General features: G+C 44.0%; 1 protein-coding gene across 1 annotated transcript; it reads left to right on the top strand.

Moving 5' to 3' along the window:
* Window positions 1-417: 417 nt before the first annotated feature.
* SRSF10 (serine and arginine rich splicing factor 10) lies at window positions 418-15,188 on the top strand. The gene is made up of 6 exons (XM_066575072.1): window positions 418-576; window positions 5,086-5,192; window positions 11,451-11,552; window positions 12,725-12,890; window positions 12,989-13,036; window positions 14,203-15,188. Exons 1-6 carry the CDS (start codon window positions 512-514, stop codon window positions 14,462-14,464), a joined length of 750 nt encoding a protein of 249 aa, XP_066431169.1. The 5' UTR covers window positions 418-511; the 3' UTR covers window positions 14,465-15,188.
* The last annotated feature ends 674 nt before the right edge of the window (window positions 15,189-15,862 follow it).

Below are 15,862 nucleotides of genomic sequence, written 5' to 3'. Positions count from 1 at the left end.
TCCACAAGCGTGAGCAGCCTGTAGTAACCATCATTCCCAGGCTGCTCTTGCAGGGGCAGTTTTTTTTGCTAGCACTTGTGTAATAACAGACAAATGGGGGGCTGTTCTGTGTTTTGATAGTTTTCGAGCCAAAGCCAGAAATAGATCCGGCAGGGAGGGTCATTATAAGGCCGCTCTTCAAATTTCCTCTGGCTTTTTGACTGAAAAAATCTGCCTTATAGACGGCAAAACTTTTTCATTTTTCTTGCAAAATAAACCCCGGTGCGCTCCGCCGCGGAGGGACACTACGGTATGTTATTACTATTATGGTAGCCGCGAGTTTATCCCCTTTATACAACATGGCGCGGGGCGCGGCTTCCCGCTCATTTTGGCGCGCGCGCTGGCCCCGCCCCCTCCCAAATCTCGCGAGATCCGCTGTGGCCTAGGAGGCAGTCGCGTCGATCCGCCATTGTACTCGTGTGCTGGCTGCAGCGTGTGACGTGCGCGGCTTGTTTGTCCTTAGCTATCAGCCATGTCCAGGTACCTCCGTCCCCCCAACACCTCGCTGTTCGTGCGAAATGTGGCGGACGACATCCGGTAAGTGGCGGAGACGCGTGTGGCGCCGTGTAAGCGGGAGGTGACTGGCGGGACGTGACTGGCGGGACGTTACTAGATAGGTGGGCGGGGGCCGCGGGGTATTGTGACTCTACGGCCGCATGGAGAAGCCAGTCAGTGCGGGCCGGGAGAGGGGATGCGGCTCCTGCGGGTTGTTAGGGCGGCCCGTTCACCTTCCACTATATTAGCGGCAGGCTGGCCGCCTCACCTGTAGGGACCGCTACCTTTTGGTTGGCTGCTGGGTGGATACCCTACGGACCCCGTTATAGTCCGTGAGAATCCCCTGTCCCCATAACGGGACAGGGCTGCCGGGGCTTCCCTTCTCCTGCCCCCATAGCAGAGCCCTTGCTGCAGTCGTGAAGCCACCATTGGCTCCGTAAGGCTGCAGTCGTCTTTTGTGAATCCCGTACGAAATGCTGACTACAACCGAGTGGCCACTGTTAGTCGGTGCGTTCGTTTCCTAAAACTGCGCCTCTTCTGCCGCCATGATGTGCAGAGAAACGGCATGGCCCCCACGCGCACGTGTGACCATCGCCTAACCCGTCGTCCTGTAAGGCCGGTCCCCCCGTCTGTGGAGCGCCATGTCTTACCACAATTTCAAACAGCGGTTTTGAGCGCCTTTACCGCACCCCATCATTGTAGTGGGTGATGAGGTGTTAAAAACAGCTTAAATGCACCAAAATAGAGTAGACGGCATTAAAGATTGTGGTGTTGGAAATGGCGCGTTGGAACGTAGTCTGAGGGGCCGTGCTGGCATCAATGGAGGCATTTTGCGCAGCTGTAAGAAGCGTTGTGTGTGAGCGGCCTGTGCTGCTTCCAGGTGATCCGATTCTTGTAAGGAGCGACATAATCGTTGGCCATCGTGCGGCTGGTTATACAGAGATCACCCACGGTCCGAATGGTTACTGGTCGCTTTCACTCATGTGAATGATATCCTTCTAAGAGCACCACAAGGCTAGTATGTCACACAGGTGAGCGCAATATGGGGCTGTGGGTGCAGGGTGCTTATGTGAAAACAGCCTCGAGGCTGCGGAAACGCAGGGAATCCGCCGTGGCGGCAGAAGATCGGAGCTCTCCCTTTGTCAATGGGGCAGATGCTGCTGCCACCGGCCCAATTGGGAACAATGGGGCTGTAAGCCGCAATCTCACTGCTAGATAGAACATGACACAATTTTCTTTTTCTCCCTGCATAGCATCGCGGTGCCATGCAGGAAAACATCGCTAATGTGTATGACCCCGTTCAGAAGGATAGGGTTCATATCTGTGCGTCTTTCAGTGCCCAAATTTCTTGTGATTTCTCAGCCATGTGACGCCAGCCTAAGGCCGCTCGCACGGCCCGCTTTTTACTGCGATTTGTGCATTCCAAATGCCACAGTACCACACTTCCATTAATTTAATTGGGGCTCTCAGACCTGCGCTCGAATGTGGCGTTTAACGCTGTGATTTTCAAGCACGGTCTGTTTGTGTTTTAGCACTTGTTAACGCACCCCATTACCCATCATAAGGGGGTGCATTTAAATACTGCTGTAGCGTGCGTTTGAAAATGCTGCGCGAAGCCGCTGTTTCAGACGTGCCGTTTTGTGAATGCATGTGAGAGCGGCCTTATAGGTGGAACTTCATAAGTGAAACAATACCTTTTAATCTTCTTGCACACAGGCTCCCATCAAGAGATAAAGCCCCAGGAGTGCTTTCCATGTGGTAATCAGTGGCGTACTGTCCCACGGGCGGTTCACCTCTTGAAGTCATTTTGACTCTTCCCCCCCCCCCCCTTTTCACTAAAGCCACGGTGATTGCTGATGGATCTACGCAGCTGTAGTCTCTGGGGGTCTTGCGTCCCACATACAGCATTGGAGGCATGTGACTCCCTCTAGGTCAGGAATGGTGGCAGTTGGTTTTAGTGGAGAGAGCCCAGACTCTTAGGTCGCCTGCAGACGAGCGGGTCGGATCTGGCGGCGAGAATTCTCGCCGCGAGACCCGACCTGAGCGCCTGCAGAGACGAGCGCGTACTCACCCGCACCCGGCGGCCCCGCCTCTTTCATGTGCCGGCAGCCGGTGCAGGCCGGAGCCGGCGGCCGGGTGAGTGACGTCTCTGTGCGAGGCTCTGCGAGCCCCGCACAAAAATAGGACATGCCGCGGTTTGTTTGCCACGCGAGATTTCGCGCGGCCGCCTGCATAGGAGTGCGTATTGTAATGCACTCCTATGCAGGCTTTGAGCGGCGGGATTTCCGCCCGTGTGCAGGCGGCCTTACAGGTGAGCCGTCCATCAACATACTGCACAGTATGCACTTCTGTGGCGTTACCTCTAGATGGGAGCCCGTGTGCAGGTAGATAACGGTACGGTTATATTCATCTCAGTGTATTGGCTTTACATAGCTAAAGTAACACAACAGACTTCCATTAAAGAGCTTTTTTTTTTCTTTATTCATGCAGCTATCCTCCAGTTTTATATAAGTCGGACAGTGTTGCCTTTGTTAATCCTTTCTATCTGGAACTCCTGGAATCTTTTTTTTCTCAGGTGGTCATGTGATCTCAGTTCTGGACAGCTCAGATCTACTTGGGGTTGTGTGTTAAGTTTCTAGTCAATTTCTCAACCTTTTTGATGGTATTACATGGACCCTGCCACAGAAACTACCTAAAGAGGGACACAGGCAGTCCTATCACAGTTACTGATGATGATCACACAGTTATAGTAGAGGAGATCACAGCTCATCCTCCTACCTGTATAATTATGGTATGTAGGAAAATATAGGCGACAGAAGGTAATGATAGTGTTGCAGACATGGTACAGGCTGTAGCTGATCATGTAACGCCACGCTGATGCATCATGGGATTGATATGAAAGGAACATCAAGATGGTGCCTGATAAGTAGGAGACGGAACAGGAATACACAGGAGACCTCCAGAGTATGACAGGCAATCAGGTGAAAGGGAGGGGGCAAATGAGGAAAAATGTGTTTTCACAGTAGTGGCCCTTTAATACATGCACACTTGGTTGGGCATGCATGTATATCGGGGAGGGGGTCACAAGGAATAGTTACTGCCCCAACTACTACAAAATCATCACACAAAAAAGAATCAGGATAACGTCTGGCCATATGTACAGTGCATGTTTGTCTTCTGGATACCAACTGAACACATGAGGAGTGAACACTGTCTAAAAGTCCTAACTCTATGACCAAAACTTATGGGGGCTGATTTCAGTCTGTCTTGAAGCATGTGTGGACTCTGTGATTGATTCCATTACACTTGATGGGGAAACAAAATGCATGCAGTAAAGTGGCGGACACTTGTGTAACTCCATCAGTATGAGGCATTGGGTGCGTTGTGATGGATTCAGCACTTCATCATGGCTTCTGGTTTCAAATGGCCGATAACCTTTTGGATAAGCTTTAAATAAATTTCCACCGTGTGGACATTTTCCACCTGTACGACGATGTGAAATGTCTTCTATTCAGAACCTGTCAGGAGAGGAGTATACAGACCTTCATACTTCCTAAGCAACTTTCACTGATTGTAACGTTAGGTCTCCCTCACACTAGCGTCTGCAGAAACGCAGAATTTTTCAACACTGCACTTACTGCAGATTCCAACCGGTTTCAGCAGCGCTGGCATGCAATATGCCAGTTTTTTGTAGCACAGCTGAGAGCGCAGCCATGGCTGCTAACAGAAAAAAAAGCAATACTCAGCTGGTGAAGTTGCTGTCGGGACCTTGTGAAGCCGGCCAATTGCTCTGATTGGCTAAGCGCCGCTGAGTGACGGCCAGCTGAGCCAATCAGAGCCAGCACTGGATGCATCCAATCGCAGCCATTTAATGAATGTATGGCTGTGATTGGTTGAGTGAGCTGTTGCTCAGCCAAATCAGAGCAATCTCTCAAGACAGTGTAGTTAAGGCATCTAGCACTGCCAAAAGTGCGATACAGAGTTGTGCTGCGTTTTCGGCAGCGCTGAAACCGAAGCCCATTCACTTCAATGGGCAACGCAGGGCTGAAAACAGACAAATAGGACATGCAGCGTTTTCAGCCTTGTATGAGCAGCCCCATTGAAATGAATTGGAGCCTTGTAGAGCGTTTAATACTGGGCTGAAAATGCGCTGAATGCGGTACAAAACGTCTGTGTGAGGGAGGTTTTAAAATGACCATTAAAACTCTTGGGGGCCCGAGTTCATAGTACCATTATTGTAGAATAGTTTTGGCTTGTTAAGTCAATGGCTGGCTCAAAAGCACTATAGTTACTACGTGTATGGGAGGTTTTCTGATTTCCAATGGTATTGACCAGGAAGATTGTTACAGCAGTAATCGCCATCATGTTTTTATGTGGGTGTTGAGAAAACTACAACTCCCGTCGTGCTCTGAAAACTACAGGCTGCTTTTAAAAACGTCTGAGGATCAGGATAGAGTAGTCTGCCATCACACTACCTGCAGATATTGGCCCGTACTGTAGTTGTGGTGTCTGTTTTATATGGTTTCTGATTACTTCTTGCTTCTATTTCAGATCTGAAGATCTACGCAGAGAGTTTGGGCGATACGGTCCTATCGTTGATGTATATGTCCCACTTGATTTCTACACTCGACGCCCAAGGGGATTTGCTTATGTTCAATATCCTTTCTTCCTCCAACTGCTTGATGAGAGAATATGACATTTGGAAGATGGTGTGAGAGGTAACAGCATGTGAGAATTGCTTTGCTGTGATCATATTTTTGTATTGCTCACTATAGTACATAGCAAAGTAATTCTGCAGCATTCTGTGGTATTTCTTTTCACTCTTTTGCGTTTTAATTTACATGAGTGTGGAGATAATCATTTGTTAATCGTTGATCATTTATGGAATCTTCTCTCTCAGTATTTCATGAATAACGGGGATCTAGTGTCATTAACATTGTTCACTGCATTTTTGGCATCTCTGTGTGTTGGATGGAGATATCTTTGAATATTGTCCATTAATTCTGCTGTCCTCTGTTATTACCTCAGAGTTTAAAGCTGTACAATAAAGGCGAACCACAGAGAAAGCATGAAAGAACCTTTAGAGTAGAGACAAAGTAGACAAAGCAAAGACATCTTAATGATCAGGCTTGAAGATTTAAAGGGAAAGTGGGAAAAGAAAAGCTGCAAGAAGAAGCCAAAATATCAAAGCTTCGCTAAATTCAGGAAATTAATTTTTCAAAGTTAAAGATAGAAGCATCTATTAATTGGCAAGTTCCTCATGACAAGTCCTACTGACAAGCTCTTAGAAATAAAAGGTCAAGATAAAGTTGAATGGTTGTCAAGATTACAGGAGTCTTGATGTATCCTGCCAAACAAAGACGTGTTTACAATCTTGTGTAAGTACGTGGCTTGACACTGGGTTGTTATAGGCTGTAGGTCTTGACTGGTTGCTTCGTTAACAGACGCTAATCTGCACTTAGATGAGGTGGGATCGGTATCCTTTGTACTTCGCAAGCTCAAAAGGCACGCTTGACCACACCATTGTGCCAGAATCAAGAGTGCAAAGTATATTCTTAGAGCAGGTTGTAAGAAAACGTACCTCCAGCTGTTTGTAAGGGCTTGTTGGTATATTTGAGACACTTAAATTCTAGTTGTTTTAGCAAGGCTTGTCTTAGTATTTGACTGCATATCAGTTAAAGCCCAGTTTGAGAAACATAGACTGAAATGAACAGATATTCTGGTACAATTAGACTGACTCTTAGAGTTAATGTTTTTTTTCCCCCAACTCGCATGAACACACATGTATTTTCTACATTAATACATGCTTTACAGATTTTCCAGTTCAGTCACAGATTTTGGTACCAATATTAAGCCTTGAAAAAAAGTCAACCATTTGGTAACAGTAAGTGATTAGTTTGGGAGGGATGGTAATACATAACTGGTGGTGAGTTCAGTGTCTAGAGAAAGAAAAGAGCTGCATCTAATTTATAGTTGCTAATCCATCAAGTTATCATTGAATCTGTTAGTAATCAAACCAAAGGAGCCCCAGAGAAGGTGAGAACACTGAAACATTTTCCTTGTATGTGAACCTCTAACACCCTCTGTCTATGATTAAAAAGTGAGTAGTTTTATTTTTGCTTGTTAACGTGTGACCTAATTATAAACCAGGCTTTTCAAAATGACTTGAAGTAGATCACGTTTCAGTTTCATCTGTATTTTTAAAACTAGCAGTGACCTATAAGATGCTTAAGTTGAGTTGCAGTTGGGGTGGCTTTAAGGGGGCATTTCAGTTTCAGCTGTTTCCCATCTTGGCTAACAATCCCCCTGCCGGAGCTTAAAGGGGTTGTCCTGCGCCGAAACGGGTTTTTTTTTTTCCCTTCCCCCCCCCCCCCCCCCCGTTCGGCGCGAGACAACCCCGATGTAGGGACTTACAAAAAAAAACAGCACAGCGCTTACCTGAATCCCCACGCTCCGGTGACTTCTATACTTACCGGTTGAAGATGGCCGCCGGGGTCTGCTCCCTCCGTGGACCGCAGCTCTTCTGTGCGGTCCATTGCCGATTCCAGCCTCCTGATTGGCTGGAATCGGCACGTGACGGGGCGGAGCTACACGGAGCCCCATAGAGAACAGCAGAAGACCCGGACAGCGCAAGCGCGTCTAATTTGGCCATTAGACGGCGAAAATTAGACGGCAACCATGGAGACGGGGACGCCAGCAACGGAGCCGGTAAGTGAAAAACTTTTTATAACTTCTGTATGGCTCATAATTAATGCACAATGTACATTACAAAGTGCATTATTATGGCCATACAGAAGTGTATAGACCCACTTGCTGCCGCGGGACAACCCCTTTAAGGAAAGAGGCAAGCTCTCATTGAAGTAAACAAAAGCTAGAGAAATGGCGTAGTACGGCATGCTATGCTGTCTCCGTAAGTCCAAGAGTTACAGTAAGAGAGTAACTTGCTGTCTATGCAGTTTCCAACCCCCCCCCCCCCCCCCCCCCCCTTTCACTTCAATAAGGGTTATATAGAGAATGCAGCGTTCGCCTCTTGACAGATCGTGAGAGCAGAGCTTTTGGGTTTTCCCGTTTCTGTCATGAAAAGCAGATGTGAATACCCCTTTGAGCTCTACGATGAGTGTGATTCAGCCACTTGTTTTGATTATAGTCTTAATTATAAAGGAATGTGCAACACGTTTTTATACTTTATATTTCAGTATTTTTCTTTGACTGGACTCGCACAACCGTATATTGCATAAAAATCACATTTTATCAGCGCAGGTAATTGCGTATGTACTGCATTCTGAATGCCCCCGTAGAAAACAGCAGGACATTGCACGCAAATATATACACAAGTGTGAATGTAACAATGAAAATCAATGTACTTCCATTGAAGTAATTCACCGTGTATTATGTGCACATACGCAAATTTAAATGCCAGCCTTACGCTTCATTCCCATGGGTGCGACTATTTTCGGCTGGCCATGTCATGGTCACAGCGTGGCCGAAAATCTCGTGAATGAGAGGCAGGCGTGACTAAGTCACAGCTGCAACTCCCATTTAGATGGCGCATATACGCCGCAGCCCCGGGTTGCCGGCTGGTGGTTTACAACAAGTAACGGGTCAGGAGCTTAGCAGTTAGTCCCTCCCCCACTCTGCTTCAGCCTATGGGAGCTGCCCTCAAGGAGGAGGGGTGGGACTTTAGCACACTAGCTCCTGCCCCCTCCCATTGTAGACAGCCAGCAAGGGGAGAGGAGGGTCGGGAGTTTAGCAGTCACACCTACCTTCTCCGGCAGCCGTCATAGGCTCCCATAGGAGTCTATTACAGCATCCGCTGTGTTCTCAACAAAGATAGTTCCAGAACGATCATTTGTGGCTAGTGTAAAAAGGACTGTGGAATTTTTAAGCATCAGGAATATGCCCATCTGAACTGATGCATTGGAAACCAATGCATCAGATGGATAGTGTATATTTGCTGGCCGTAAAAATTGTCTGAAAATTGGGCTGAAATTCCAATTGTAATTTAAGAAGACCTGGAGAAAAGTCAGAATGATGCACACTGGGGATGGTTTTACTTATCGCAATCACTTGATGGTCACATTCGTAGTCATATGCCCCACTTACAGCCCATAAGTTTTGAGTAGTTAGGCAATTGTAAACTTTCAAAAGTAGTTGAGTCAATTGCAAGCTACTATTGTGTTATTGAAGAAGTATTTTAGATTGCTGGATAACTGCTTTAAAATCTGAGCTCCCTTACTATCTGAAGAATGAAGGGACCATGCAGTTCATCCCCTTCATGGTATATACTGGCACAGCACCTGCATACTGGGTTGTGCCTGATTCAGTAGATCTGTCAATTTAAGTAATTAAGGGGTTAAAAATTGTTCTAACTTCCCTGGGTCATTACGAACACAGGGATGCCACATGTGTAATTTTGTGTTTGATTTTGTTTACACAAAAATGGAGAAAGGGGTTTTTTTTTTTAAACTTTTTTTTTGTCCCATTTTAGGGGACTTCCACCTAGACCCATCAGGACCCCCTGGTCACATTGTGGGGGTCCGATGGTGTCAGCCCTTTACATGCTGCGATCGCATAGACTGCGGCATGTAAAGGGTTAAACAGCAGAGATCAGAGTGTTTTTTCTTCTTTCTCTGCTGTGTAAAAGCTGGTGCCCGGCTATCTTCTGACAACCGATCACCAGCTCTCCTTGCCACAGGGACCATCGGCTCGCAAAAGCGAGCTGATGGTCTCCGTGGCAACCTGTAAACAAAGCAGTGCAGGAGTTTTAAAAAAAAAGCGGAAAGTTGCCGGCAGATCGATTATATCTTTCTGCTTCTGTTTAAAGTCCTGCACTGTTCTCTGTGGGTCTGTGCAGGCAGAGCACACTGCCACAGCTTGTGGCATTGTGCTCTGCAGGTCCCATAGTGATAGCCCAGAAATCACTGAGCACTGGAGCTCGTCGTGGAAAATTTCCAAGCGTGCCACTGAAGGGGTTAAACTGTCTAGTTTCATCATTCTTATGGTAGTATTTTATCAGTATAACTATGATTTCAGTTATGGTTGAGTTTTGCTGGGATCTGTGGTTTGGAGTGAAAGTGAACTAAGATGGGTGGACAGATTTCCCGGATGTATGCCAAATTTCTGGCTTGGTTGTCTTTTTTCCCCTCCAGGAGCTATTCCATGAACTTCTTTAGCGTGCAATGTAGATAGGTCCCAGAAAATAAGACCGATATCACACTTGCAAACCTACAATTTTTACGTCAGTGCAATGTGATTTTCATGTGCATGACAAACTTCCATAATTCCCTATTGCAGCAATACTACATCTCGCACACATGTATATGCGAGCACAGTCTTAATTTTTTTTTCTTGCTCCCCTAGGGAAGGATGGGCAATTCAATGGAATCGCCCAAAAATAGGACGTACTGCAACTTCGTGCATGTAAATGGACCCATCAGAAACAATTGGTTCTTTTCCCATGCAATGCCTGTGCATCTCCCAAAGCATAGAAATTGTGTTGGAAAATCACCTATGTAAATTCACCCTTATAGTGCATTTAGTGTCTTTTTATAAGCCACAAAGAATGTCTGAAGGAAGCCATAGGCCACTTTCACGTGCCTGAGAAAATCATGTGGGATTTGTGCATTAAGAGACGCACAAATACAAACCCTATTCTCTTGAATGGGGTTATATATATGAACGGGGTTTTTTTGTTCTCCCACAATGTAAGTGTGCAAAGAGCCCTTATAGATTCTACGCTACAGCTTGTTAATTTCATTACAACACAAATAATGCAATAGTTTTTGTACTGCTCCACACTGACAAAATTGAGCCTTTATTTTTGTAAACTTTTCACTTCCGCAGCTGAAGTTTCCACATCAAATTCTGCATCCAAATCTACACCATTAGTATAAGGCCACTTTCACAATCACGTGATTTTGTAGCAATGCGACAGGGCTACAAAACAAATGCACGTGAAGTCCATGGTTTCCAATGGGTACCTTCACATTTGCTATGTTTTGTCTGATGCTATGTTACTAGAAAAAAAATTGCAGCATATACAGCTGCGATTTGCAATCTCTTGTAGCCCATTCCCTATGGCATTTCCATGCGCTTTTTTTAACATTAGAAAGTCCTATTAACTTTCTGGTGAGAAAATTGCGGGTAGTAGCGATGCAAGATTTTTTTTTTTCATAAGAAAAAGCACAACTGACACAACAAAGTCGCGTGTACAATGCAGTTATGTAGCACCAATATCGCTGTCATCTGTGTGAAAGAGGCACAACCGTGCTCCCTTCACCTTGCAATTCTTTGCACAATCAGAACAGCCTTTTAACCAGCACCCAGGAGCTTCTAGTGAGCGCATCACTGCTGCTCAGGTAATGCAGAAGTATCATCAACTCGCCAACGGCACTATGCTCGCTAGATTTTGCTGGTTGAAGGGTTGCGGTGACAACGCAAAGACTTTGCGAGGGGAGCGTGGTATTTGCAAAAATCTGCTATAGATTTTGCCTCAGTTTTGGATGCAGAAACACTGGAATTTGCCACCTTGGAAATTAACATTTCCACTTCCCCCATATGAACATACCATCAAAGTAATCACAGTTTGCCTAAATTTACATAAATTCATATTCGTCACAGGGTACTTAGGTTTCTGAAAAATTGGTGTATTGAAATGAACGAGCTGTGGTGTATGATCTTTCTATTCTTATAGTTTGGATAAGAAAAATGAGTTACTGCATGCAGCGCTATCTTCCCGCCCCAGCCAGCTATCATTTCAAATGGTGATAAAATGACTTGGCGAAGGATCATATATCATGACTTGTAGTTGGGATTTTAAATGCTGTTTATCTTACCTGTTAGCCTTTTATCACGTTGTATAACGAGCTTCAAATTTATCAATGCAATATTGTAAAGCACCTTAACTGCTAGCACATTTGAAGATGTTCGTGATGCAGAGGATGCCTTGCATAACTTAGACAGAAGATGGATTTGTGGCCGCCAGATCGAAATTCAGTTTGCTCAAGGAGATCGAAAAAGTGAGTATTCAACTTTTATGTACAAGGCAATTTTGCTTTAAGCGTTGCATAGCAGGTAGTTCAGCATTTATCTTCTAGGAGCGCATTTATAATGAAAGCTGCAATCTCACTGGTGGGTATGGCAATACTCTTCTGGAATTGCCCATAATGACAACCAATTTATCCTTATCTACTGTCCAATAAAGTGGTACAAAGGTCTTGTGTATGTATGCTACATGGAGATAACACATTATCTCCATGTTGTTTTTCTAGTATTACTTAATGGCCAATAACCTATATATGAGGCATGCAGTCCTTGTGTATGCTGTACAGCGAATCATCAAAGCTGGCAAAGAGGATTACAGGATCTCGTAACAAAATAGCATGTGATTAGATGTCACCAGGTGCTTGGAGGCTGTGGCTTTGGTACTGTGCCCTGCAGTATTCTGCCCTTATACAGCTCGCTCTACGTTATAACATCTAATGGAGCATGCCACAATTTTTCTTTATTTGCATAGCGCGTGGGTTTCCATACACACTAGTATATTCTAACTTGAACTCTGAGAATAATTGAAACTTCATGTATTGGATCTGCTTTCCAAACTTTAGTTTTTGTAGATATGGGGTTATTGTAACACAACTTGTCACAGTAGAATGTAGGCTGCTTTCTTGTGGAGAAAAACATGAGGCTGCTCTTGCAATCTAGGCACAAAAGACGGTCTTTCTGTTAGAATGGGCCTCTTTCATTAGTACTTTGTCCACTGCTTTCCATGTATCTGCTTGTAAAATATGTGATTAAATGCTCAGGATGACCCCACAGCAACAGCGTGCAGATTACTCTGTTTGCCAGGATGCACCTGGCGCTGGCAACTGTAGCAATACTAAGTACCATAGGTGTGCAGCTCAGCAATTGGTGTTGATCCACATGCAGTAACTGCAGGTCATCTGCAGCATGTATGGGCATCCTAATAGCCGGTCAGTGATGGCAAAACAAAATCTTGACTGACTACAGTCAGTAAAACTAACTTGCTTAAATTTGAATGGATTGTTTTGGTCCTGTAAACATATTCAGCATCACTTATAATCAAGTTATACTGTGTGTAAAGCTGGCACAATTCCTTTTGATGTTTGTTAATGCCTTACTGTGTGTATTTAGTTACAAACATTAACTCTTCTCCTTTGCTCACCTGCAGCACCGAATCAAATGAAGGCCAAAGAAGGGAGAAGTTCATATGGCTCCTCACGTTACGATGATTATGACCGTTACAATAGGCGATCTAGAAGCCGCAGTTATGAAAGGAGGAGGTCTAGGAGCCGTTCTTTGGATCAGAATTATGAAAGATCTTATAGTCCCAGAGGGTATGTGTCATAATGGGTAGCCAGGGCACAGCCTAATAAACATTTTAACCTTGAAATACAGTGCAATAACTACATCTGTTAATTTGCATATTGAACAGGCGAGCTGAAAGACCACGCCGCAGCAGAAGCCGTTCACACCATGGCAGGTAAGATAACGATTGCAGCACAATTTTTTTTTTTCTTATATATAAATCATTGTAGAACCTTTCCTAAATATTCAGTAATGGCAGGTTAACAACTTCTGGATGCTTGGGTGGAGTGTCTGACATTTAACCGAAAAGCATTTTAATGTAAATCTATATTGCTAGTCTGCTCCAGATGCACCAATTTGGAGCTCGGCACAATGCACTTTTTTCCTCTTGAGTTAGACTGGTGACACATTTTGGCCTCCAATTTGTATCCATAACATGGAAGTATGCCTCAGGCTGAACATTCCTATGATTGTAGTTCAGATTATACAGAAACGTGGCTAGATATCCTTCCTTAACAATTGTTAAGTTAGATGAATTAATAGAATGACTATTAAAGAAATAAGTAGGCAGTACGTGAATCCATAGGTGTGTTTTGAATTGAATTAAATGTGCCTTTCTCATTGATGGTCACAAGTCTATTTTGAGACATCAACTAGTGTGGTAACTTTGTAACTTGGGGATGCAGACCAGCCATTGATTCAGGAATCTTATGTAAAACACTTTTCATATTCACACTTGCATAGTCTGGATCTGTTTTGGTTTGTATAGAATAGGTTTTGAATTTAAAGGCACAGTTAGAAGCAGCTCACTTAGCAGTATGTCTGTGGCCGTTTTCTGTGTTTTTAGTACTTTCTCTCTTTGGATGCCATATGGTGCATGTAGTTTCTTCAATCAGTGGGGATTTTATTCCCTTCCCTACAGCAGCCTTAGATTTGGCTGCTGCATCTAAATTTTAGTGATTCTCGGATCAACCTAGGCTGCAATCCATAAATGTTTCTTTTGCTTTATTTAAAGCCTCCTACAAAATGTTCCTGCCGTGGTAGCTTGACTGGAAGCTGGCTTGCTGAATTTGGAGAAACTTGGAAGTGGTGCATGAAATTTTTTCTCTAAATTGTACCTAATTTGTACCTATAAAATATCCTGTTTCATATTTCACCATCAAATGTGAACAAAAACAAATATTAAAAACATGAGGGAAACCAGGCAAATGAGTTGAAATGGAGGGGATACAATCGTGTACTCGACTAGTCAATAATTTCTATTGACATTAATTTCCCTTTTTAAGTTGAGGAAATATGACCTATGCAATATGATATTAATCACTTACAATATTCCTGTAGATTTAACCGTAGGCAACGATCACAATCCAGGTCGAACACTAGATCACGATCCAAATCCCAGCCAAGAGAAGAAAGGAAAGAGCAGCAACGTTCTGGGTCCAGGTCTCAGTCTCGTTCGAAGGCAGATGGCAAATACAAAGGAAATCGAGAATCCAGAAAAGAAGAACGTGAGAGATCAAAGTCTCGGTCTCACTCAGAGTCAAGGTCACGGTCAAAATCAAGATCCCGATCTTGGAACAGTCACAAATCCAGTGGCCATTAACTTGGCCACTGAACAGTTTTATTCATAGAAATGTGATATTTTTTTCCTCCCTGCCCCTTAATGTGCTACAGTCATGACAATTTCTGTTACCCATCTGACAGCAGCTGATCAAAGTAGATTAGGATCTTTTACAGTCAGTATAACTGAATGTTTTGTGTTTGTTTTTTTTGTTGTTGGCAAATGTCTTTACTGTTTTTACTACTTTGTGAATTGCTGAAAGGTGAGTTTGGTATTGGTGTGTCTAGCAGAGTTACTAGATTGTCTAGCCACAAGACACTAAACCAAAAACTATTGCTTATGGACCATAATAGTATTCTTCATTCTTGAAGTTCCTTCAGTAAAATTGTATTTCTTTCTATTTAGGTATGTTATGGTTAATTTTTTTTTTAAGATATCCAGAACATGGTTAAAGGGAAAATGCATAGAAATGGTGCTACAGATTAAAAATAGCTTTGAAATTTGCTGGTGGATATCAAAGGTCCCCCTATCCCAACTATGTTGGTGTATAAACATCGGGAGCAATGCCAGCCAATAAACGTAATAGTATTGACGTTTCTAATAGTTCTGCTCATCCTCCAGGACCATTTTAAATGTAGCCCATACTAGCATGTACTAGGAAATTTGAAGCAATTGTGTAGTAATGTATTTTATTCATCAAACAAGACTTACAGGGGTTTCCCTGGTCTCAATTTTTTTTTTCTCCTGTGAAATGTTGGGGGGGGGGGGGGGGGGGGGAATTCGGTGGCTCATCCAGCAGTGGAGCTGTTTGTTGCTGCACCACACTCTGATGACATTGGCTGCGATCACGTACATTTTATTATACATGTGACCGCCTAGCCAATCACAGGCTTCAGTGATAGAATTACCACTGAAGCCTATGGTTAGTAGAGTTCTCAAATGCATAATAAACAGCAAATGACTGACTGCGACCTGCTGTTTCTGGGTTCAGTGTGGCTGGGGCACTGGCGCTGGATGGGGGATCACTGAAGGTTTTTTTGTAGTCCCACCCTTACAAAAATCCACAGCCTTTTAAAATGCTCCAAAATGGGTTTTTGAGCTCTTAAGTTCACATATATAGAGGTACATTTTAGTAGTTCTTGACATGTTGTCTTTTCTGGCCCCAAGAGATCTACATCATGCTTTTACATTTCTGTCTGCTCTACACATTTCTTGGTTTAGACATTGAGTTTGCTCGTTTAGCGGTTGAAGGAAAACTCAAGTACTTTAAATATGCAAAATTGACATAAGTGTTTTTCACATAGAACACCTTCTGTTTGCATTTTGATGCGGATATGACCAACTATAGTAACTTCCCTCCTACATAAGGAGAGCAATATATGGTTAGAAATATAAACCTAGACTCCATGGGGTCCCCTGACACGTGAACTCTGAAGGAAA

Source organism: Eleutherodactylus coqui, chromosome 1 (assembly GCF_035609145.1).
Source record: "Eleutherodactylus coqui strain aEleCoq1 chromosome 1, aEleCoq1.hap1, whole genome shotgun sequence".
In the NCBI taxonomy this organism is placed as follows: Eukaryota; Metazoa; Chordata; class Amphibia; order Anura; family Eleutherodactylidae; genus Eleutherodactylus; species Eleutherodactylus coqui.
This window is presented reverse-complemented; position numbering and strand designations above follow the sequence as displayed.